We start from the raw sequence: 25,602 nt of genomic DNA, 5'->3' as shown, positions 1-25,602 counted from the left end.
GCGTCCTGCTCTTGTTCTTTGTCACTCCCCCCAGCCAAGTCACAGAGGGGAGCGCGAGCTGCCAAGGCCCTCGCTGATTGGCTCCTGTCTTCTCCGCCCCTCTCGCCCCCCACCACGCGGGAGTCTCGCGCAAGGAGCCCATGCCGCCTCTGATTGGTCGGGGGCGGGGAGGGAAGAGTCTCCCGATTGGCTGGCTGCTAAGTGGGCGGGGCTGGGGCCCGAATTCTGTCAGAGTGTGTCAGGCGCCGGACATTCCGCCTGGAGACTCCCGGAATCCCCGAGCTGCCCGCTGTATACCACCCGGAGAGAGCCCGCCACACCCAGACTTCAATGAACAGCCCGCCCGTGAGTGTGAGTACTCGGAGCCTGATTTAGGCAGGAGAGAGGAGAAAGCCGGGGACAGACTATCCGAGGCCTGGGGTCCGGAGAGACCGCCCGTGTCATGAGAGAAGGGGAAGCTGCGGGGTGGAGAGAGGGGGAAGCTGCGGTGGTGGAGAGAAGGGGAAGCGGCGGGTCCGGAGAGAGGGGGAGGCCGGGGACAGCGTTCCCTGAGGCGGTAGACGCCGGTGCTGGGGAGTAAAGGGCGCAGAGAGACCTGAGGGGACAGGGGGAGAGAGGTCTGAGTATCGGGAAGGCCCAGTGTGGGTGTGATGCACATTGAGACGATTTGTATCGAGACCCCGCCGTGGGGTGACGGCTCTGTGGTTCCCGGTCATGTTACAGGACCAGCCCTGGATAACGCTTAGAGCCGCCGCCTCCTCCTCCAACCCCCGCCGTCTCCATGGTACCGGGAACAATGTCTCCACCCGGACTCGGGTCAAGGGGTTCCGAGCGGGGTCACCTCTGTCAGGCCCCTGTTATCCAAGTCCCGTGTACCCTAAGTACTGTACGTCTCCAGTCTCATTGGCTCTGAGATATACAAGTTAATATGTGTGTGTGTGTGTGTGTGTGTAATATTATGTATTAAGGGCAAAATACATCCCTTCAATTTATTCCTGAACTCTAATACGTTACATTTTTGATCCAGAGACCCCAGTGCAGTAATTATCCATTACATAAATAAAAAATCCAGGGTCCAATAAAACGCTATCAGATCGTTCCCTGGATCAATATAATCCTATTTATTCTTTAGCATTGTCAGTGTCAATCAGATCACTCGCTGAATCAACTCACTGGTTGATAATAATCAGCTTTATTCTTGTATAGCACTGCCAGTCTGGACAGCTCTTCACGTGGACTTACAAGCATAATAACCCCTGTCCCACAAGAGTTTAATGTCTATTGTGGTACACGGTGAGATAGTGACTTGCCCAAGATTACAAGAGACTGACAGACTGAAACACTCACTAGGTAATGGGTGCACAGAGCTCTGCCCACTGAAACATGATTACAGTAGGGCCCTGTTTTACGGCGTTCCGCTCATATAGCGTTTCCCAATGCATACCCATATTCATTAGGTTTGGCGCTTGTTCCTTTTTTTTCCGGTGATTTTCGGCATGACGCGCTCAGCAGCTGAGTATCCGGCTGTCACTAAGCAACAGTTTTAGCGCGTGCGCAACTCCTTGTCAGGTGCCATTTGTCAGCGAAACAGTCTGTTTACAGCTCTGCATCTCTGTTTCAAAGGTACAATATAGTACAGCAGGGCCCCGCTTTTCGACGATTTCCGCTTTACGGCGGCGGCCTGGAACGGAACCTGCTGTATGAGTGGGGCCCTGCTGTACTTCAATTTGCCTGCTCGTGAGAATCTTTTTCAAATGGAGTAAGCTGATTTTACTACATGTTGTTTCTTGTGTGCCTCCTTACACTTTTGGCTTTGTGTATACATTAAACAACATTGACTGAACCAGGGTTCACCCACTTCAAAGGCTGAGCATGCGCATCCACTCCCAGCTAAAGGTTGATATTGTAATGTGCAAGGCAGCCTTGCAGAGTGATTACACTGATCTTCCCACCCTGGGGCAGAGCTAATCCCTCCACCCAATTCCCCCGGGAGGCAGAGTCACAGCTGCTGGGGTTTGCCCTGCTGCTGATGAGTCACATCCTACCTGGGAACGCTTTGACCTTCTGAAGTGATTCAGTAACAAAACCTCAGTCAGGTGTCTTCACTGCTGCCTTAAATCAATATCCCTGAAGTGACATTCAGCACTTAGAATTACTCACCCTCCCACACTATCCAGACACCCCAGCTGAGAGCATGGGGACATGTGACTTTACTCATCACAATGTTCTTGGAACATACCTTTCTGTGTAAGTCTTTTTTTTAAATTATTATTATCATTTTATTTAAGGCTTTAGTCAGCAGCAACATTCATATCTTGTATCGTGTGTATATATATATATATATATATATATATTTTACATGTGTATGTATTCATAAGCATACCAAATATGTTGCTGAATATGACACTAGTATAATATCGTGTCTATCTATCAAAGGTTGCTAAATGTTTTGTAAGATGTTTCGTATGTATCTGTCCACCATAGCTATATATACTTGTATAGATATTATTGCATTTGACATTTCTTCTGGCACACCTGTTTAAAGTTAGGCAAATGCCTATATGTAAAGGATGTTTTAGACAAAGCAAACATTTCTTATATTATTCATACATAAAATCTGAATGTGCCCAAAAAGCAGCTTCAAGTCTCTCTTTAATGCATTGTGGGTAAAGTAGTGAATGATGTGTGTTTTTTTTTTTTTGCCCTTAGTTTATACTGGACTTTGCCCCATAGTGTTGCAACTAACTTAACCTCTCTCCTATCACAAGAAACTGAGCTTATTTTGCAGAGTGAGTAGTTAACATGCAGCCTCACAAGCACAAGACATCTTATTAGTTTGCACTTTAGTTTCAGCGTGACAGCGAGTGTTCTTCTTGCACATATAGGATTGGTGGTTCTGCTACAGGGGCAGTTGCTTCTACCAGTCCTAAATGGGAGTAATCATTTTTGTTTTTTTAAAGAAAAGTTTATTGCAAGGGCAGTTTTATTTCTGCTATTTTGTTGTCCTGCAGTGATCATAGGTTATTTTTTTTTATTTTTTTTGTCAAAGGGGTTTTTAACTAGCTAACAGCTGTCAAATATGTTCTTTAAAAAAAAAAAAAGATTTCTCAGAAGAATCCTCTTCATTCTAGATAGGTTAATACATCCAACTATCTTCACATACCAGGGAAATCATACATTAATAGGTGATATATCTATGTCTCCTCTCCTAAACAATTTGATTTTACATTTCCTTTAGAACAATGAGTTTGTTTCCCCTCCTTGCTGCTGACACTTTCATTGGGACAGTCTGCTTGGCTCTTGCTCTAATGGTTTGAAAATAGTTTTCATGCCTCAGGACTGATCATGTTATCGTCTTAAAAACATTTTACACTGTTTCTATTCATTGCCTTTCCACACAACCCTCCAGTTCCTAAGTGCATGTAAACTTCTGCAGCAAAGAGAACCTAAGGCTTAGGTCCCAGTGCCGCCTCTGCACGCGCGCCCGCAGCCGATTCCCCGGTCTGCAGTGAGCTGCAGGAAGAGAGACCGGGGGGGAGTGACGGGGACGCGGCCATGACATCACCCGGCAGGTTCACCCTCATTGGCTGAACCGCCAGGGGGCGTGGCCTAGCGCTCCGTCGCGAGTGCTGCTCTCAATTCTATTGAGAGCAGTAGAAACTCTCGCCACAGCGCTGCGGCCCCCCCTCGCAGCGGGACCGGCGCCATTGAGGGGAGGGCTCTCGTCCGTGCAGCGTCCGCCACAGCAGGCGCTGCAGTAGCATGCGGGGACAGCCTTATAGTGTCTACCATGACTTTGCTGTAGGCTTAAAATATTTTGGCTAAAGTATTGAACTAGATAACCCATATTTATGAAGGATTAAATTCATATTAATGTACTAAATGATGTGTCATGTTAGATGTAGCATTGGGATCTTTTTGTCTCTTGTTGTATACATAAGGTCACAAAGTCATGCCAAATTATTTATATTGTACATGGTGGGTTTGGGTTTTGAGCTTACTAAGGCTGTGTATGCTATTCTGTTCAGTTGTAATCCATTTACGGTAAACAATCTGCCCACTGTGTACGTCAGAACGTCATCTCTGTTGGCTTTTTTGCCCTTTGCTCCTTTTTATTATATATGTAACTAATCACATATGACCTGGTAAGAAGTGTTTGCAGTGGAGGTGGACAACATGTTTGACCTGATGTTCAGGTGTTTCAGGGCATTTTATGTTGCATGTGAAAATCCAAAGGCCAAGCGATGAGTGTATGAGCAGGGAATGTTAGCAATGCCTTCCTGGTAGGCTCGCCATGCTCCTTTGCAAGCCCCTATGGCAGTAAATGTGTTCTCTTTTTTAATGCAGAGGTTCTCAAATTTCTCTGCCTTCCCCTGTTGCCATTTATGAAGCAGCACAGCGTCCTTGTTTGTTTGGCATGGAAACTTTCACAGATGTGCGCGCGCACAAGGTGTGTTTTTTAAAAAAAATTTTTTTTTAATTATCTCTATCTCAACAGTGTTGGCCAAATGTAATAATCAAAAACGAATAGACTATACCATTCTGTGACCACAGAACGGTATCGTCTATTTGTTTTTGATTTATTTATTGATTGCGAGGCCTTTTCAAACACTGTGATCTATTTCATGTGAAAAGGAATGAGTCGGTGGGATTCGTAAGTAAATTGGGCTGCGTTTGACAAAGGGATTCAATGCACTTTTGTGTGTTTGTACTTTGCTGATCTTGCAATCACTCTTCATTTCCTGGTCTTTGCTGGAGCAGGTGCATGCAAATGACCAGGTTAATAACCCTTGCCGAGCAATGTATTGCTGGCCTCTGGCAGGAAAAGGATTGACACATTCCTCTGTTTTTTTTTAAATTTTTCATACCGTCACATCTTCCTGTTGCATGAGAATTTTATTTTCGGTTTTCACTTGTTGGCTAATTTAGAAAAATATGAATTCATGTACAGAGCTAATACACACAGGGATCAGCATGCAGCATGCCTGGCAGTGACTGGGAATAGGCAAGTTGTCTAGCCTGTTGAGTGACTTGTAGACCAGGGGATGTATACGAGACTCTCAGAGCTTATGATACTGGCACAGCAGAGAGCTTGGGCTACTGTTTTGACCCCTTGGCATCTTGGGCTGTATGAATCAAACAAAAAACCCTGGAACATGAAGTGCTTTACAGAGCAATTTTTGGTTTCAACAATTTTAATTAAATTTGTTTACTGAAAAATTGGACCTGATAAAGCTCCTTGTTGGTAGAACAGTTGCTACTTGTATAATGTATCCCTGTAATATGTTTACTGTCTTTGAATATACATTGATGTTCTCGGGATATGTTTAATTTGTGCTGTGCTGCTGGTTCTTCATAACTGGAAACCCACCGTTTTTTTTATTTATTATTTATTTTGTTTTCCCCTCTCCCCTTCCCCCCTCCTTCCTTGTTGGGTACAGAATTAAATGTTGGTCCTAATTACCAAGCAGTGCTGCCATCTAAGGCAGGAAGATGCTTTGGGACCACCCATTCAACTGAATGGAGTGAAAGTAGTCTTGTTTGCACTATGGATGCAGACTAAAATACAGTAGCTCTTTCGGGCCAGCCATAGTGTGTGCGACGGCGCAGCAGAGTTTTGAACAGACAAATTATTTTGTTTTTTGGGGGGGGGGGGGAGGGGGTCACAGCTGCGTCATTTGAGCGGTTCAGCCAATGAGCGCAAACCAGCCTGGTGATGTCACGGCCACGCCTCCTTGTCGAAAGTGAATCCGAGTACACAGATCGCTCGGTTGCGTGCGCCTGCACTATGGACAACGCGTTATGGTGTATTACCATGTGGACATTGCCATAAATGCCTTTTCTTTACCAAGGCAACCATAACTCTGAATGTTACAAATTAACCACAACATTGCTTTGTGTTATAGTGAATAATTAGGTTTAAAAAAAAAAACCACATCTCTCTTTTGTTGGCCCCGCACATGAGCTGTGCTTTCACCTGCTAGTTGTAATATTGAATAGGCATTCATAAGCCTCTGTGATGGTAAAAGGGATTTTCTTTCTCCTTGCACAGGTACCTGCTAATAATAGGTTGTTTAAGCATATCCGCCTTGGGATAATTTGTTCAGTGTTGCAAAGCAACATCTCCTAGGTTACTCCATACTGTTTGAGTTTAGGGAAATGTAAAGGGATTTATCTCTCCAACTCGATTCTGACATGACTGGCCAAATCAGCCACCTGCATGATCACCAGTCTTGTCTCTCCGGGGAGAATTTAGTGGGTTTAAATTTTTTTTTTTTTTTTGTTTTTGTTTTTTACTGTTTACCAATTGATGATTTGGATTAATTCAGTCATCGGACAGGAAAATTCTAGAATGAAAAAATGTGCTACAAACTCCAATCGCTGGTTATTTTAATTATCTGATTGTATTGTATGTCTTTATATAGTGCCATTAATGTACATAGCATTTGGGTGAGATGCAGCCTTGCTTTAGTTAATCCTATGAGGTTTTGTCCCTCAGTCGGCATGGAGCCCGACACTGCACCTTCAGACACTTGCATTAAGTGATCACATAATCCTACATTTTGTAAATTCAACACAAATCCTTCACACTTCTGTGTTCCGTTGTTTTTCAAATGATGAGAATGTAAGCAAAAGGCCGATAGTTGGCCACACCGTGGAAATAGTACGTATATTCTGTTCTTGCACCAGTGTGGCAGTTGAATGTTGCCAGTGTGGCAGTAGAAGCTGAAGCTTCACTGTCTTGTTTGGACCCGCCATCTCTGCTCCACGACATGTCACTAGTAGACTTGACTTGCAGAGCAGCCAAGGGTGTTTTCTTGTTCAATTAAGCACGTTCTTGCAGCCAGAAGTCAATATCTCCTATTGTCAGGGTCATTACCATGTGAAGGAACGAACAGAACTTCTCAGAAAACAGGTTGCTCGTTCCTTTTTGTGCGTGGTTCTGTGGTTTGTAATTTTCTCAGAAGTTGCTGTTTAGTATCGTGAGAAACACCTCGTAGTACGCCGAGCTGCCTGACATCCACTGCATAGCAATGAAAGGTTAATATACCCTGGGGGAGATTCCCAACCTCGGCTACAGGTTAACGCACTATGATTCTGTGGTAACAGCCACTGACTTGAATTTCTGTTATTGTGACATTGCAGTGTGTTTACCTGTACCAGAGCTTAGTGTACCCCCCTCCCCCCCTGTTGCTTACTGAAACTTCTTTACCACAACAAATGCTCAGGCAACATAAATAAATATTGCACATCATGCATTGTATGTTATGTTACTGAAACCTAATTGTGGAAGGAAGGCTTCATCGATTTCTAGCATTGTAGTGATCAGGACTGAGTTTTATATACAATTTCCGACACCATTCACGATAATGGCCTTTAAGATGCCCTAGAGTATTTTCTATTTGTTTATCAAGTATTATGAATTTTACGTTCAATATTTCTCAATTAGAACAAAACTAGAGGTTCTCCATATGATTGTAGTAACAAAATATTTGATTTACTGGACATCACAATTATAAATAAATTGATGCTGTATGAGAACGCGATGGAAAAGTTAACTGCATGGCTATATTGATATGCGTCTGGGTCAGGCTTTCTCTTTGCAAAGAAACAAGATGCATTAATAAAATGCTGTGAGGCAGGATATGTGAAAAGGATTTTTTGTCGTAGTCTCATAAAATGTTGATCATGGTTGTACCATTGACATTCTTAATATCACACATTTGAGTGCAATGTTGAATACAAACCCCCCCAAAAAACACAGACCAGTGTAGGAAAATTACATGCCTGAATCCCAGATCTCCCTCTGCATGAAGGCACTCTTTCAGAGCAGTCTGTGAAAACACGTTACACTCAGTGTGCGCGTGCTGCTTTGTGTCCCAGATTATTTTGAAAAGCGATCATGGTAACCTTTTCCACAGTATCTGCATTTTGCAACCTATCAAAGCTTCAGCTGTTGCTGCCTGTACAAGTGACTCAATGCAGCAAATGTAACCTTTTCCAGCTGCATGTTTTGGGAGAGGTCCGAGGTTAGGGAGGAAGGGGCCTGTGCAGAGATATTTATTCCTTGGGTTGGAATGTCTCTGGCCCAGCTTCACTCACATGTTTGGAATGGAATTAAACACGAGGAAACCTGATTATTCAGGTACAGCCTGACTTTCGCAAGTAATTTAAACTACTCTGTTTCGGAAGGCACAGCATGATCTGGATTTCTTGAAGGTTTCGGGGACCGCATGTACAACTGCGAAGGTAATACTTCCAGATAAAGCATGTCTGGAAGATTGGCAGGAATTTACAGCAATCTTTCGAGTAACCTAGTCAGAGGGGGAAAAAAGCCTGATGTCCCAGGTTAACCCCTCTGATACCCTCACTTCAGAAATCTGCTGTCAATTCATTATGTACAGTAGTAAGTGATTGTCACCAAAACCTGAACGTTCGCACCAGATTAAATTCCTTCTACGTCAGAGCTGCAGAGTCAAAGCAGTTACCCTGTTGCTTGTCAGTTTAGTTCTCTGGTGGACAACGCTCGCAGTGTTCCCGAATTCTCCTTTTACTGTCTTCTGTAAATCGATGACGCACACAGCGCTACCTACCCACGTGTCTCTGACCATTTTACTTCCTTGTAGCTGCTGCTGTCAGCGTGATCAGTCCTCTTTTTATTATCTTCACTGCTGGAGGAATCTTAAGTGCACAAAGGCATATGGTCTTTCCATCAGTAAAGTGCCTAGAGGTACAATCTGTAATTCTTGAACTACATCCTCTTTTTGCTATCCATGTATACTGCACACAATGATACTTTCTCTTTTTTTTTTAAATTTTTATAATGCTTTTTGTAATTCAGAAATCGTGTCTACTATGGTTTTCTAAATGGGAATGAAAAATTGGAGTGTGTTCAGTATTCAGAGAAGTACTGGAGTTCTCTGGGGAACGGTTGTACTTGTTCTCTGGGGAGCGGTTGTACTTGTTCTCTGGGGAACGGTTGTACTTGTTCTCTGGTAAAATGTTTTAGGACTGAATTATCTTAGTCGGGTTTTGTTGGAAGGAAAATGTTTTTGGTCTATCAAGTTTCACTAACACTACAGGTGTGTTCTTCCTTACCTCGCTATCGCAGGGTATAACTGATATATTCAGACTGCAAAACATTTCACTAAAGGATCAATCAGATACGAGTACAAACTATTCTCTCTCTACCCTTCTTGGCAAAAGATTGGTGCTGATAAGTACCCCTCAGAGATTTACTGGTTTCTACATGAGTGCACTTAGTGTGGGTATAGGGTTTACTTTTATTTCTCATCCTTTTAGGATACACGTGTATGGTGCACTGGGATCTTGTTACCGTCTGCAGTTTGATAGGACAAGCTCTAAGATGGCCCTTCATTGGAATGGTGGTGGATTCATGGGGTAGTCTAAGGTTTTACTGCAAGTAGAAAGGATGGTCTGGTTAATGGCGTTATGGACTTGGGAAGTCCTATTCACATCAGTAACTTCAATATGTTGATGCAGAGTTAATCATTTCACATCTTGGCCTGTGTGCAGTGCGTGGGCCCAACCGTATTGTTGTTCTAACCTCGGGACCAGTCTGCTGTGACAGTTACTGTGGATTATGACAAACGCTACTAGATGTCAGGCTTGTGTCAGGACTCGGGTAGCAAAACGGACCACAGCAACCGTAGGGATTGCACGTTTACTTCCAGGAAATACTAGGGACCCCTGGTATCTGTTTAGTGCACACTCCTCAAGCCTAAATTGCTTATCTGTAGTCTTATCTGAGACATAGACATGTGAATAGTGTAGCTTTGTGAGACTGATTGCTCCCTGCAAATTCTCTAATCCTCCTAGTCTGTACAACAGTGTGCGGCGCTGACACCGTGCTGATTAGTGCATGAAACCTCCCCAAGAGGATATTCTGGGAGCAGCTTTGGTCAGCCATGGGTCAGAAAATAGTGCTAAAAACTCCTACAAAATTCATACCTACCCATACACCTTTCTCCCCTCAACAAGGTGTGTGGTGTGTGTGTGTGTGTGTGTGTGTGTGTGTGTGTGTGTGTGTGTATCGAAAATAAGATATCTATTTCTATTGCCAGGAGCTAATGGCTTTTATATAATTGTGTGTAGACAAATAATCCCATGCTTGTCGCTTCTTCCCGCAGGTTTCCTTTTGGAATATACGTCGGACATTTATGGCGATTCGGAGTGTAAGGGCAGACTACTGCCAAGCCCAGCACCGCGTTGGTGCTGAGAAGTGAGTCGAGGGAGCGCTCGTGCCACGCTGACTCCTGCCTTGTGTCCCCCCTGCACACCGCCAGCTGCAGCAAAGCATATGGGAGTTTTTATTTATTTCTTCTCTCACCGCAATCTACTCTTTTTCACCATTTTTTTTTCTTTTTGTGAAGGGGAAGCATTTTTACAAAGGGGAAAAGCAGAGCCAAGATCAGCACTGCAGTAACTTTCTTTTTTTTTTTTTTCCCTGACGAGTGCCTCATTGCAGTAAAGACCTGCTGCCATTTTTTTCTTTTTTTAAATTCTGTACACTTCCCGGATCTAATGTAAAGGGATTACATTCAATGCTGAATCCCGCATTGTGTTTGTTTGACGACACCTACAACTCACCACTGGGACTTTGCTGTAACAAGGGTTTTTTTTCCCCGCCCAGGTCTCCTTGGTTTTTTTTCTTTTCTTAGATTTTTAACATTTTTTCTGCTGTGAATTTTTTTTTTTTTTTTAAGTAATAAACTTTTTTTTTTTAAATTGCTCATAATGAACCGTCCGGCTCCAGTGGAGATCTCTTCCGAGTGTATGCGTTTTCTAATCACCCACAATCCGACCAATGCCACACTCATCAAGTTTACAGAGGTAAGCGTCTTGTTGCATGAAAAGAGCAAGAATATTTGTTTTCTGCTTAAAGAAAGAAACACCACATATTTCCACAGACCGATAATTAAGGGTGCTGTCTAAACCTGGAAACCGATTCAAAGCTGGAATATTGAAACAGCCATGGGATCCAGGCAAAACCTTTGGGTTCTAGACGGCCATATCCTTAATTATCCATGTACATGATACTTTGGTGGGTTTGTATTTCTTAACTGTTGCGTTAATATATTTGTTGTATAAACTAGCTGTGGACACTAGTGGTAAGGAAAGCTCTGCAGGTCTTGCTTTGAAGTACTGAAACTATTCTGATTTGTGAGTGTTGCGATGTCACCTATTGCACCTACTGGTGAGTTTCTTCATAGGTGTCACATGGGTGTTGTTGGCAAAATGACCTTGTGAAAGTCAATGGATGAAGAATTGGAAATTTGGGTCCCTTCAGCAAAGCTCCCAAGCCCCTATTTAATGTTGTGAAGTTACTTAGTAGTGCTGGGAAAGAGATCAACACGATTCAAAGGAAGCGGGCTAAAATGTTCTCCAGTGATGGGAAGCCTAATTTTTAGCATTTATGAAGGGCCATAGACACCATTATCTTGCCACTAGAGGCGTCGCAAATGTTGAAATTTTACACATGGAAAACAATCTTATGCTGTTTCCATGATCCTGTTTGCACAAATACCTGTGAAAGCAGCTCTTAAATGTCTGCATTAACTCACGGTTCATACAGATGTAGCCAAGGGTATTGCACCCTCTGGCGGGCTAAATGCTGTTAGCCTGTCCCTTTCTTGCCCGCTTCTGATTCAAAACAAGAGTTGCATTTCCTGCTTGTGCATTGTCTGTCCTGCTGCATTGCGCCTGTGGGTGTAATAATATTGGCTATGTCTGTATTTAGATGTGGCTTGCATCATACTTTCAGTTATAACAGCACTGTTTTCCTACCTGTCCGACCATTGATTTCTAAAGTGGCATCACCTCCTCCTTTTACTGCTACTAATACTTTTCCCTACACAGCTGAGCATCCTCCTGCGCTTGACCCACCACAGTAATAGGTTGTCAGGGTTAGTGGATCATCCTCTTGTGCACTACGGCACTTGACAACCCATTCATGTCACCATCGCTCCATTTTGCTTCTCTGCTCACTTCCAGAAAAGTCCATAAGTGTGAGAGACCCCTGTAGTCCCATACATTTTAGCTTACAATAATTTTTAATCTTTTTATGAGGCACCTCCAGATGTTCAGCGCACTCAAAGCTTGTTTTGAACGGTCTTGTCTTCTAGGAGCTTAAAAAGTATGGAGTCACCACCTTGGTGAGAGTCTGCGATGCCACCTATGACAAGGCTCCGGTAGAAAAGGAAGGAATCCAAGTCGTAGTGAGTATATACACCCAGCAGGTCTACCTGCTGAGTCTAATCTAGACTTCATTGGCGTTGTTATAATGTGAGGTTGTTGCACCACTTGGAGATGAACATGTAGTGTTCCTATTATTTTTTTTTTTTTTTTTTTTAAATCTTTAAACACTGAAGTGTCACTCACTCCGCTTGACTGGTTGTCCCTGCAATCGGGCTTTTGAAATTCTCTATACTACTGCTAGAGAGGGTTTGCTCTGTCAGAAGCCAAAAAAGGACAAGGAGGGGGGCGCTGATGTGACCTCTTTAATGATAATTCTTAGCCGCGCATGTTCTCCCACCTCAACAAAATAAAGGGTAGCTAAGCTTTTCAGCTGTGGTCAGCCTGATTTGTTAAATATGGTGGGGTTTTTTTCTTCCCTTATTCACCGTTCTTGGGCTCGGCTTTCATTGCGTTGGAGTGGGTGACTTGATGATCGTGTGTCGACTTACTCTCCTAACTCTATTTTTAAAGCTAACCTGCTGTATGTTGAAATACTACAAGGCAGGAACAAAGATTAGAGCTGGAGTATAAATCCGATCAGCACTCTGTTCCCCCACCCCCTCACACACCCCTATTTCCACAGCAAAGGAATTCCATCTGCAACTGGAGGGGGGTGAGGTTAGTGTTGGGAAGAAGGGGACACGGGACACTTTGGTGCCAGGAATGGCATATGACAAGTAAACTACTTGACAGATGGCTGAATTGTAGGGAGTTTGATAATTAGCATCAGCCCAATTTCAGCTGGTGTTAGTGGTAAACATGAGCAGTCTGTGAAAAGATTCAAGTAAAGGGGGAGGGCTAGAGTAGATAATACCAGTGCTGGGACTTCTGCCAGCCCTTTAAATAGAGCTAATACATTGCTCAAAGCTGTGTGATAGGCACATGACGACTCAAAACATTCTTCTGCTGTCACCCTGCTGTATCTGCTGTAATTGAAGTATTAAGGTAGCAGGAGCAGGCACTCTGTAAAGGTTTTAATAGCTCCAAAACCCTTCAAATATGTATTCATACAGAAGGCAAATACAGTGTGTAAAGATCCTCTGTAAATACTGTAAGCCGGCGATGTCTCTGCTCACGCTAACCTCACGGTAAATTTAAATGTGAGGACTGTTTACTGATTTTCGGCCTCTACTGTGCCTTACATGGGAGAATAATGCATGCGCACCGAGGTCAAGACCCAAAAATCAAGGCGCTCAATGCAGCGTCTCCCACTTCAGACGCCACAGGAAAACACGAAAGCTGGTGGCACACAGTCTGACCATTTTCCTGAGCGGCTGTAATACATCTGACCCCATTCGCTCCATGACTTCTTTACGGTTTTTAGCTGCCTATATGACGGTGTAGTCATTGAAGTATTTGAGAGGCGGCAACATGTTACTAATGGTGGCATCATTGCCCTGGCTGGAGAAGTATTACTGCTGCCTCTGAAAGGCTGTGTTCGCTGTCATCCCTAATACTCTCTAAAGTGACCTTCGCCACACTCTTGCAGACTAAACTAGACTATTTTATTTTTTATTTTTTTGTGGCCAGCTTGTTGATATTTACATTTTTTTTAATATATTCTTTTAAGTTCTGAGTGACTTTCAACTATTGAGCTGGAGGCACTTGTCATTGTTTACAAACACGGGTTCTAGATAATGAGTAGTTTATTGCTTAATAAAGCACAGGTTATGATCATACACATTCAAGTCAATGAGACTCTACTAGGGAGTGTCCAAGCAGGCATTATATACAACTTGATTTCCTTTGTCTAAAATAGGTTATTAGGCAGAATAGAATAACCACTCCTTAATTCTTAAACTAATCATCTTACAGATCATTAAAACCTGGTTAAAACTAGATTAAAACAGCTCTCTATAGCAGACCAGGTACTTGTACTTTTTTTTTTTTTTAACCAGGATCATTTCACTGAGCGAAACGCGTAATGAAATTGTCATTTATTCACTTAAAATAGGCAAACACACAATGTTACACAAAATACAGGAAAAGGCACACTTACCTGAGACTGGGATACCTACCTAATTTTCCTAGGTGTAGGTAAGCCTTACTGAAGGATTTCCTCCTGAGAACAGTTGCAAAAATGGGACAGAAAATACAGGCAGCTTTCTGCTGAAGCCCCTTTTCTTCCTGGCTCCAGACTGAAAATCCTGAGAATCTAAAAACTTGAGTGGATCTTGAAGAACCTTAGACAACTGCCAAATCTGAGGTGCGCAAGGGGTTATAATACCTCTCGCTTTCATTCCCAAATTACTATTGCCCAATCAAGAAGCCTCAGAAATGTCCCTAGCAACCAATCGGAGACAACTAAAATGGGGTTTCTTAAACACCTGAGTGTCCCCAGGGGCAGGTGAAATTTTCCCCTCTGGCTCTTCTCCCCCCCCCCCCCCCCCATGCACCCCCACGGTGATTGACTCCTGCCTGTCAGGGGTAGGCCACATGGACCCTTTGATCTAAGGATGTGGGTGCTTCACTTAGCCCTCCCACCCAAATGCTCCTCACACTTCTGGCCCAGCTGGGCCTTTTCAAGCCCTGACCTCTGAGCAGATAGAGTGGCACCAACTTGGTAGCCATCTGGTCTCTGGGGTCAGTGACTTGGAAACCCCTCAGTTCATATACAGTGCATCAAACATACCTTTTATTAAATGTACACTTTAATAAAATATGCTTTTACACTTGGCTAAAATAACTAGGTCTTTTCTGGTGCGTGGGACCGAATGAGAACTTGTACTTTATACTCACTAGCCTTATCCCTAACACTCTGTAAAAACCTGACCTGTTATTTTACCAGAACCTCTCAGCTTTGTAACTTAGCTGGAGTATCCCCTGAACCCCTATGCTACCTAGGGATCCTCGCAGCTACAGGAACACTTCATCTCTGTGCCTCATTTTACTGTGCACAAAGCATACATGTACTTAACACACTTCGTTAATAAACCATGCGCTTTAACAATCCTGCGTCCTTCTAGTTATGGGGAATCGAAGAAGAAACTGCACGTCATTTCCCCCTTGCCATATTCTCCACACACTTTCTAATAAACTTATTACGAATTCTAAGAATCCCCTCACAACCTTAGATGATTGGAGTACCTCAGAATTCCTGTACCGGTTCTGGTTAACTGGGGCCTTTACTGAGTCTCCCCATTAATCTAGGGACCCCTTGACTGTTTCAGGGACACCTCACATCCCTGTGCCCCATTTTACCTTTCTGGTCTGTGCTGAAGCAGGGAAACCCTGTGGTGAGTCGCACAAGCGTTTTCAAGGGGAGATATTACAGGGACCATGTGACTACATGCATCCGACCTGATTCCTGGGTAAATTTTATAGGGGAACCAGCCACTCTGGGCCCTGTCTAGTTAGGCACAATCTGCCAACACTTTCCCCTCAAACCAACCCCCCCCTAAAACTCATACCATCGCTACCTCTGCTTGCTGGCACTCCTGGAAAGGTAAAAACATATAAAATACATTGACTGCACAATTACAGGTTATGCAGATACAACACTGGGTCCAAGAGCTGACACTCTATATAAACCCAACACACGGATCAAATGGGCTTTTATTTGATAGCCTGGCTGCCCCCTACCGTCACAGGTACTACTTGATACCAGGAATGTGGGCGTTATGTCAGACAGTCGTAAATCTACTGTGAGCGAATCTTTCACACCCCACACACAAATTCTTACACACACAATGGACACTTAAAAACATAACAGAATAGACAAAATGGAAATAGAACATCGCCTTCAATTCTTCTCCAGAGACCCCCCCTGTCCATTTCAGTAATATATCATCCATTTCAACAGTATATTAATTTCCGCAATATTCTTTCATCATGCGTATGCATGTGTCCGCTCTCTCCTCACGCTCTCATGCTCTCTCTCTCAGGATTGGCCATTTGATGATGGTGCCCCACCCCCAACGCAAATAGTTGACGACTGGCTGAACCTATTGAAAACCAAATTCCGCGAGGAGGCGGGATGCTGCGTTGCTGTGCACTGCGTGGCAGGGCTTGGGAGGTGAGCCCTGCTCTGTACCATCATGCTGAATGTGCACTGGTTTTTACATACAGATAATGTACATGTTGCTCTGCAGGGTTTTTTGCTGGGCTCTCTTGCACATCTCTTTTTTTATTTTGTGTGCGCAGTTACCTAACTTTCAGCGCAAGGGGCTTCAGTGATGCATTGGGGAGCATCTGCATGCAAAGCAGTGTTGGGAGCGGTTACAAAAGAATATCGTGGTAAAGAATGAAAGTGCATGACAATGAACAGCATCTGGTGTGATTGTGACAGATAATTGCTGTACCATGAATCCCTGTTTAATTGGTGTGGGATGCTTATTATAGCATTGCTGCAGCACATGCCCCGGGTCTTGCCTGTGGACACAGGGCTGTTTTGTTTGTAGAAGGGACTGTTACAGGGCTCAAGCTGGCAGCAGTGCCCAGTACTAAAGTGTATGGCAAGATAGAGATGATAAAGTCCCTGGCATCGGTGATTGAGAGAGTGCTCGGGATTATCTGTTCTAGGCTGTAGCCACTGCCAGGATACATGGATTTGGATGTTAATTTTAAGTGGAGCAGGAGCGTAGGCTGTTAGTGGAAATTATCTACACTGGGCTGAGAATGGGTTTAAATACCCGGTGGAAAGGTAAAAAAACAAACGGTAATGACTTAATTATATAATACATTAACATGTTCACTGCTGACACGGCTGTGGAGTGATGGCCTCTGGCAGTGAGGGGGTGAAGGCAGGGACCTACTTTTAATCTACTTAAGAATGCTGTTCTGGCACCTGCGTCCTAACGCAAATACATTTCAATAAACACTAAACTAAAATAAAACAAACTGCTATTGTTTCAGGGCCCCTGTGCTGGTCGCTCTGGCGCTCATTGAAAGCGGAATGAAGTACGAGGATGCTGTGCAGTTTATTAGGCAGTAAGTGAGACCATTAACAGTCTTTCTCTCTCGCTAGCTCAAACACTTTCTTTACCTCCTGAGACCTTCTGCTCCTGCTAAACTAGGCTCTGTAGAAGGCGCTTGTTAAAAACTGTTTTTTCCTCAGACGCATCTCGTTAGAACAAGCTAAGCTGTCTTCTTAGCAACTTTTTCATAGAGAAGGGATTATACCAGCGTCATGCAACTTGCACATACCTGTATTTATCTGTTGCCTAACAGTGCAGTTCCACTTAATCATTGAAACTGTATATAGCTTGTGTGTAATGAAAGCTAAAAACGTACTATTTGCTTAGCACAGCCAGTGTAAATATTATTATTGTACAGAGAATAATATGGCTACATAAACTTCCCTTCTCTGAGCAACTTGATGTTTACCTTAATGCCGTACACTATGGGCAGTAGGAAGATTCATTTGATGTGAAGCCTATTGTGAGAGTCATGTAAGATCACATTAGCAGGGCGTTGGTTAGTGGTAGTAGCTCTATTGGTCCTTTACAAGGGTGTCAACCTGCAAGAAATCTTGGCTTCTCCAGGAGCAACAAGAGGTTTCAGTGGATGTACAGTACCTGTGTATATGGCTTTCCAAGTCTCCCAGGTTTCAGTGGATGTACAGTACCTGTGTATATGGCTTTCCAAGTCTCCCAGGTTTCAGTGGATGTACAGTACCTGTGTATATGGCTTTCCAAGTCTCCCAGGTTTCAGTGGATGTACAGTACCTGTGTACATGGCTTTCCAAGTCTCCCAGGTTCCTTCCCTGTGTGTTCTTAGTCTGTCTGCAGGGAAGGTTTGTGAGAATAGTTATAACCGGTTGATTCTGTCTGGTTATAGGAAACGGAGAGGAGCTTTTAATTCAAAACAACTGCTCTACTTGGAGAAGTACAGGCCCAAGATGCGACTGCGTTTCAAAGATGCCAACGTTCACTGCTGCATGCAGTAACATGGGCTGGGAACAAACGTGTACACCGCAGCTTTAAATCGGACTCCCGCTGCCCTGAGGCGTGAAGTTAGGAACTTGTGAAGACCCCGGACCAGAAATAAAGACTGATCTCTCCCGCCGCCTCCGTCCCATGAGAAACGTCGATAAGTAAATGCTCACAAACGGCAAAAATAAAATGACATGGAAAACCTGTTTCCGTGAAAGCTTTTTTCCCTCCCCTCCTAATAAGGCAGTTGAAAAGCTGCGTGGATATACTGTCTGAATGCTCATGTGTGTTTTTATCTTAAGAGGAGATAAAGCAAGTGTAAAACTGTGTGTGTGCAGGAGAGAAACACAGGGCGCAGACTCTGCAAACGCAGCTCATGTATATACTCTGGCACTTGCAGATCACCTGAAATGTAGGAAGTTGCGTGGGGGCAGCAAGAAGTCCTATTTACTTCAGATAAAGGTAAAACTCACTGTCCTTCACGTCTCTGGTAGAGGCACCTGCAGTGCAACGCAAATTGATTTTATCTATAACGTAAAGCCATATATGTAGATTAATTTGCTATGGGCTTCTGACCGTGAAGGGGGATTACAGGAGTTTGCGGATGGATTAGGGTCTCGCATTCCCTTCACCTCTTACTCCAGGATTAATCACTGCATGTTGTTGATGTATCGCTTCAGGTCTCCATAACATGAAAATGGTTAATGAAACATTTGAATTGGGTGGTGTGAAGAGCGCAGAGTAAGGGACTGAGAGGCAGTTTGTGTAAATTGTCAGCGCCTGTGCTGCTTGGGGCTCTTGGCAACGGTTTCGTCCCCTGACTTTTAGAATCGCTTCACAGTGCAGAGAGGACTTTAATGATGTGCTTGTTTATATGGACAATGTCTCAGCCTTAACCAATATATCTAGCTAAAAAAAAAATTCTGCTAGCGCACAACCCAGCCACAATGTTAAGTAAATTGTCGAAAAAGAAACAAAAATGAAAGTGTTCCTGCAATCTTTCCCCCCCCCCCACTGTGCACTCCTCCCTTCCCTACTTATTTTTGCAAGATTGGTATTTCTTTTCACGGCACAAGGCAGATACTCTTCAAGGGTTTGAACCTGTTACCCTTATAGTTTGCACTGGTGCCAGCCTGATGGTCCAGGCTGCAGACTTCACTATTAGGCACCAATTAAATATTGTTGTGTAGCTGTACTGGAGAAGATTTTAGTTCTAGTCATTTGAATGCAGCACCAGGATGTGTCTCTCTTGGTGCATATTACAGTTCCACATACGGACCTGGTAGTTTGTTCTGCCATTGTAAAATAATCTGCCGTATTCACCAAATTACTATTATTGGCTGTTTCGCCTGTAGAACGCAATCGCCGCTGCTGTGTAACACAAGCATCGCAGGAGAGCACTATGGAGGTAGGCAATCCGGTTACTAGACTAATCCTAGCTTGAGTCACACATTCAAATCGACAAATGTGAAACCTGGATGAGTTTAATTTACTTTATTGCAACTCCATTATACATTATTCTGCGAGCTGTTGTGAAGAGGTGTATTGTATTCTGAGGCAGGGACAGTTTACTCCTGTACAAATCCCATTACACAATCTGTGAATAAATGGGGCTGGTCTGCGCATACTAGACATTCATTGTAACTTTGGTAATGTACATAAATCAAGCGGGTTGAACTGCATGACCCAATCGGTGCTTTCAGGGACCCCTGGATGCAATGCATTTTAGGGTTCTCCAGCACTGAAGAAGTTAACTTGGTGTTTCACATTCTTGGAACAAAGGGTCGGATTCATTAAGCACTGTTACATTTTAGAGCAACCTATCCGGTGTTAACTCCCTTTCTAGTCAATGGGAGATGACGCCGGATCGGGTGCACTAATTTGGACAGGTTCTTGGTTAATCTGGCCCCCCAAAAAATCCTTCACCCTCTCATGACAATGAGCACCTGTTGTTATTCTAATTATAGAACTCTTGATGCATGTTGTGATTTAAAAAAAAAAAATTTTTTGAACACATTTGTAAACATGGTGTGCCAAAGATTAGTATTGCTTTAAACTGCCCAAAATTATTAAGATTATGAATATGCATTTCCATAGGGTGGTATTACACCCAGCCCCCATGTGACTGTCCATTAAACGGAAACCTCAAACCAAAGGTTACATCATGTGAAACTTTTCTTTTGTCAGAATGCGAAATACTTACTCTTTTTTTCCCCAGCGGGACGACTAACTCCTGTCTAACATGTTTCCCACTTGCAACAGAATATCTGCAGAGTTGTTGAGGAAAACTGGTGCTCAGAAAATGTCATTTGATCTTCTGAGCCTGCGTGTTTTTGGTGCTTGCTTGTAAATGGAAAAGAAACGGAGGTATGGAAACTTGTTCGCGGGAAAAAAACCTAAATTGATCAAAACAAGTAAATGCCCTGATCTCATTAAAAAAAAATTCAATAAAGTATTTATTTTACACACTCTACTTGCTGGTGTTTTTTAAATGCTTTTCAACCAAAATTATTTATTTAAAACTCTGAATGCTTGTTTCATGCAATCACTGATGCTATATTGTGCTAGAGGAGGTAAAACGGGTGAGACTGTCACTATTCCTTTTATATTTGTTGCTAATGTATATCTGTTGGAATCAAAAGGAAAGCTACCCAAAGCTCTAAACGGAGAGCATGAAAATAGTAGATAATGAACAATAATATATGGGACAACTGTGGTCTGTCTTGAGGTAAAATAAAGGACGTGGGATGCGGTTTATGTTGATTGGAGATAGGACCAGAGATAGGAGTATGTGGAGTGGGAGTTCCTTTGGATATCGCTACTTGGGATATATACACCGTGGAGGGAATGTATGTTACCTCTCTTTTGGATCCCTCAGTGTAGCCTCCGTTGCCTCCACAAGTCCGTCTGATCCGGTCCTGGTACAGACCTCACGAAATCTCCAACCTGCTGCCGTCTGCTTCCTTCTCAAGCTGCTGGAGCTCCCGAGTGCCGGTGACATGTACACCTACTTCCGGTCCGTCCGGGAACGCTCCCCTCACTCCGTGAGTGCCGTGAGTGATCTCCGTGCAGCAACAAATAACATATGACGTGTCCTCCAGGCCACAGTGCGTCTCTCCAATCAGAAGAACAGCATACAGGGAATAATGATTGGTATGAGATTGCCGCGTCCCAGAATAAAGCAACCTCAGCTCACCAGGCGTGGAAGGTTAAAAACTATTTGACTACATAAAAACGAAAAAAAGAGACAAACAAATACAAAAAAAACCACGCGTCCAAACAAAAAAAACCACGCGTCCAAGCAGCCCTTTCTCAAGGAGCCTGAAACGCATAGGAGGTGTTTTTTTGTATTTGTCTCTTTTTTTTCGTTTTTATGTAGTCAAATAAATAGTTTTTAACCTTCCACGCCTGGTGAGCTGAGGTTGCTTTATTCTGGGACGCGGCAGTCTCGTACCAATCATTATTCCCTGTATAATGTATATCTGTTGCCTGTGCTGTATGTTCATATAATTAGTGGTATGTCATGTGTTCCTGATACTTGGATAAGGGAAGTGGTTGCGATTTGGGATCGCGTGTTTCCTGTTAAATGTGATGCAGCCTCACACACTCAGCGCTGTCAGTACGGTTTAACCCAGAATAGGGTCTCTCACCGCTGCCAAGATCTATAAATAAATACAAATGGCCCCAGCATCGCACGCTACTCAAGACAAATGTCCTCTCCTCTTTAAAGATAACCTTTCATGGAATGGCGTTCTCCCTCCTTCTTTCACCCCCCCCCCCCCCCCCCAACCGGACATTTTTTTTTAATTGGGTTTTTTGAACAAATATACAGATATAAAGTGTCAGAATGCATATTTGGGGGGGATAGGTAGCCTGCCAGGTGAACAACAATTTATTGTACAATTAATCAATATTGTCATGGTTTGTGGTGACAGTCTGGGACCATTAGCCCCGCAACGGGGTCCACTTCAATGAAACCTAAAGCTTCACAAGAACTCAATTTGATTCCAGCTGTTTTCAAGCAGTGTGTCCCCACGGCATACCACTGCTGCGTATTAAATAAAAACAAAACGGTGAACCATTACAAACACGTCGGCACCGGAGTCTATATGTAGGCTATCTGCGTAGGAAATCCAGGGCAGCCAGACTTTTTGGAAATTATGGCATGTCGTTCAGGTAACTAGTTATTTTTCCATCATACATATAAACCATACTTTATTCCTATGACCTGAATTGGCAGTAGTTTTTGTTTCCTCAGGCTCTTTATGATTGTTTTGATGTATAACTGGGTTTTTTCCCCCAGACCAATTGCCAATCACAATGCAAATGTAATAACTTTATGTAGTAGCTTTGTGATGAGAACGCTGCCTTAGAAGTAGGTGGACTCTTTCAATTCCAGTTTCATCTCCTTGTGGCATTGGAAGAGTCACTATCACTCTGCACCAACATTGGAGTGTAAACTCTTTGAGGCAGGGACTTATTGAACTTATTGAGCCTACACAATTTTATGTTAGCGCAGAGTACACGGTCGTGCCATAGAAGAACAAACAATGTGAGCTGCGTTTACTGAGCAAAGCTATTTCATGAGACTCCTTCCAGACTTTAAGTGAATGGGCTGTAAGGTGTCTTCCATATAATTAAATGTCTTTTATAGCATAGTAAATATTGTCCCTTGTCCCTAGTCATTTGCTCGTTGCCCATTATTACAATATACATTCTCCTCGACTTTGACCTTGTCGAGATAGTTGAACATCTTTATCATACCCACTTTGTCCCTGTGTTGTTTTTTTGGCTGTTCTATTTATACAGATGGACGTGCATATTCATTAGGGTGAGGACGCAATATCCTTCAACTATGAAAGGTATGTTCCCTCTGTGAGACGCTGAATGCAATTCTAAGAATCTGTCTCAGAACTGATAACAAAGGCTTAATATGCAATCTCTAGGGGGGATTTACAGGATCCTTGCATTGCAGGAGCTTGGTTATTGTGTTAAGATTTGAAGCTTCCATTATCAAAACGGCAGGAATTTCTTCTGCTCAAGGACATGCTGGGTACGCAATGGAACAGCGGCTCCTGGAATTATCACCGTCACAGAACAAAGAGGCTCGTCATCCTCACAATGTGCTCTGAACATTGGAGCGGAGAAACCTGACCGAAGCCCCACAATGTGAGTGCAGATAAGCGTATGGCAGGGACGCTCGCTGAGCACTAAAAAAACTGCGCTTTGGTTCAAGCAACATATTGGGGGTTATTCATTAAATTGTGATGGTGCTGAATGGGTCACCATTGTATTGAAACTTCTATTGACTGCAGTGTTTCTGTGCAATAGTCCCTCGATTTTCCCCATTGTGTGAAGTCGGGATAAACTCACATCGGTGTCTGTATCGGGGTATACATGACACTGACCCATTAATTTGCCGTGTTCCCTTGATCTTTAAGTAAGGAGAACCAGAGCTACAAATGATATATCTGCGGGTGAGAATTGAAGCAATAAATGCAAAATATATTTTGGAGGGAAGTTGATATCATAATGCTGCTTTTGTTCTAGCATTATCCTGTCCTTACTACTAAAAAAAAAAATATATTTTTTTTTATTTTCCTATTAGGTGAGTCCTAGGTGATGACATATTGACAACACATTTACTGTAGTTTCTTTACTCCTGTACAAAATGTTGAGACACAAATCCATACTAATTTTCTGCTGGTCACATTTAAGATGTCTGCATTCTCTATATTCTCCGTTATAAACACTCACATGTTACGATGATACTAGCGTGTGGTCATGTGTTCAGGAGGAGAACTGGAGGTTGACATCTAAAAGGAAAACCTCATGATGCCCCCTTTGCTTATTTAAATTAAAAAAAAAAAAACTTAACATAGATCTAGAGGATGAGAGTAACTGAGATATTTTTTTCATTTATTAGTCGGGGAAAGCACCTTCAAAGCTTTCAAGAGTTTTGCATAACGTACACCGGTGCTGTAGGATTTACCTTTCAAAGCGTGGCTCCCGTGAGAGAGGATTGTTCTAATTTCTAAACCTTATCAAGAACAAGGGCGTTCAAGGACAGAGCCTCATTTCCCAGGCGGTGGTGCAGCGAATTAATTCAAGCTTCGTTTCATTCCTGCAGTAGTCGTGTTTACTGCAGCTGCTGCACTTATTGTGAAAATATATGGTATTTTTAAAGGTTGTTTAAAGGTCTGCATTATTTTACCTGCAGCTGAAGTTTGGACCTATAAACCAACAAGAATGTAGGTAACTGGATGGGACAGTGCTGGGGAGATGCGCTGATTTCTGATTGGTCACTGTGCAGCTTTGGGCTCGCTATCAGAGGACGAGCTGGTATCGGCTGCAAAACGGGGGTGAAAATAATATGGCTCATTTTCAGCACTTTAGTTATTACCTTGCGTTGCTCAGCCCCCCTAAAAAAATAAATGGAAAAAGTGTATTACACTAATAGCACTCTACCCTAAAACAATAATAAAGTTAACTAGTGATTGCCTGGTGGTGCTAAAAATTAAACATCAATAAAGTGCATACAGTGACGAGACATTATCGCTAACTTATATTTGCTGCCTGGATCCCTTGCAGACTCGCTCAAAGTCTGTATGTCGTGGAAGTTCGAATGATGATAGTTTTCCCTGGCGCACAAACAGTCCTGGGGGTTCCCAATCGGTGTAAGCTGCAAACCCTGTTTGATAAGTTCAGACATCGTTGTCACGGGGGACCAGGACGTTACACCTTTATAACCAGGATCATTTTATTGAGCAACACCAGAGAGTAAAACAAATTGTGATTTATTTTGTGGAAACACATACACACAATGGGGTTACAAATAGCAGGAAGAAAACACACTTACTTGGACCTGGGATACAAAACTAGACTTTCCTAAGCGCAAGGAACCCTCACCCTGATCACAGTTGCAAAACAGGACAGAAAATATCCAGCCAGCTTTGTGCTGAAGCCCCTTTTCTTTCTTGCTGGAGACTGAAACTGGACACTTAGCCTCTGAGAATCTTAGATGACTTACCGTATTTCCTCGATTGTAAGACGCCTTCGATTGTAAGACGCACCATCGATTTGGATCGCGAAAAATTACTTTTTCACTTACCATGTTTCAGGAGAGGTCCCACGTCTGCGGAGGATGAAGCGGGCGGCGGTGGCGGCAGGAGAGGTCCCACGTCAGCGGAGGATGAAGCGGGCGGCGGCGGCGGCAGGAGAGGTCCCACGTCAGCGGAGGATGAAGCGGGCGGCGGTGGCGGCAGGAGAGGTCCCACGTCTGCGGAGGATGAAGCGGGCAGCAGTGGCGGCAGGAGAGGTCCCACGTCTGCAGATGGTTGAAGATGGAAAGCGGACGGGAGTGCGTTACGGTGGCAGGAGGAGATCATAATAGCAGGAGAGCTGAGCAGGAGCAGAGCAGCATAGGGGGAACGGCTTGGGAAGTCGGACACGGGTCAACTTCCGGTGTTAC

General features: G+C 43.5%; 2 protein-coding genes across 6 annotated transcripts in view; both read left to right on the top strand.

Annotated features, from left to right (window-relative positions):
* The first annotated feature begins 196 nt into the window (after nt 1-196).
* Nucleotides 197-18,337, top strand: PTP4A2 (protein tyrosine phosphatase 4A2). 3 transcript variants are annotated; one of them, XM_075604659.1, is made up of 6 exons: nt 197-351; nt 10,152-10,854; nt 12,147-12,239; nt 16,143-16,273; nt 17,113-17,187; nt 18,037-18,337. In XM_075604659.1, the coding sequence occupies exons 2-6, from the start codon at nt 10,759-10,761 to the stop codon at nt 18,143-18,145; spliced, it is 504 nt and encodes a 167-aa protein (XP_075460774.1). In that variant the 5' UTR covers nt 197-351; nt 10,152-10,758; the 3' UTR covers nt 18,146-18,337. The 3 variants fall into 3 exon arrangements, with proteins under 3 accessions (XP_075460774.1, XP_075460775.1, XP_075460776.1); XM_075604660.1 differs by having other exon boundaries at nt 206-345; XM_075604661.1 differs by lacking the exon at nt 197-351 and adding an exon at nt 2,110-2,247.
* SPOCD1 (SPOC domain containing 1) overlaps nt 18,163-25,602 on the top strand; it is a 52,732-nt gene continuing 45,292 nt past the window's right edge. The window contains exons 1-5 of one of the 3 annotated variants that reach the window (XM_075604654.1): nt 18,163-18,292; nt 20,394-20,498; nt 21,010-21,184; nt 22,941-22,993; nt 23,175-23,300. The gene's annotated coding sequence lies outside the window, so the exon portion shown is untranslated. Of the gene's footprint in view, nt 18,293-18,531; nt 18,594-20,393; nt 20,499-21,009; nt 21,185-22,940; nt 23,301-25,602 lie in introns of all 3 variants that reach the window. The other 2 variants (XM_075604653.1, XM_075604657.1) reach the window with 2 other exon arrangements.

Source organism: Ascaphus truei, chromosome 6 (genome assembly GCF_040206685.1).
Source record: "Ascaphus truei isolate aAscTru1 chromosome 6, aAscTru1.hap1, whole genome shotgun sequence".
Taxonomy (NCBI): Eukaryota; Metazoa; Chordata; class Amphibia; order Anura; family Ascaphidae; genus Ascaphus; species Ascaphus truei.
This window is presented reverse-complemented; position numbering and strand designations above follow the sequence as displayed.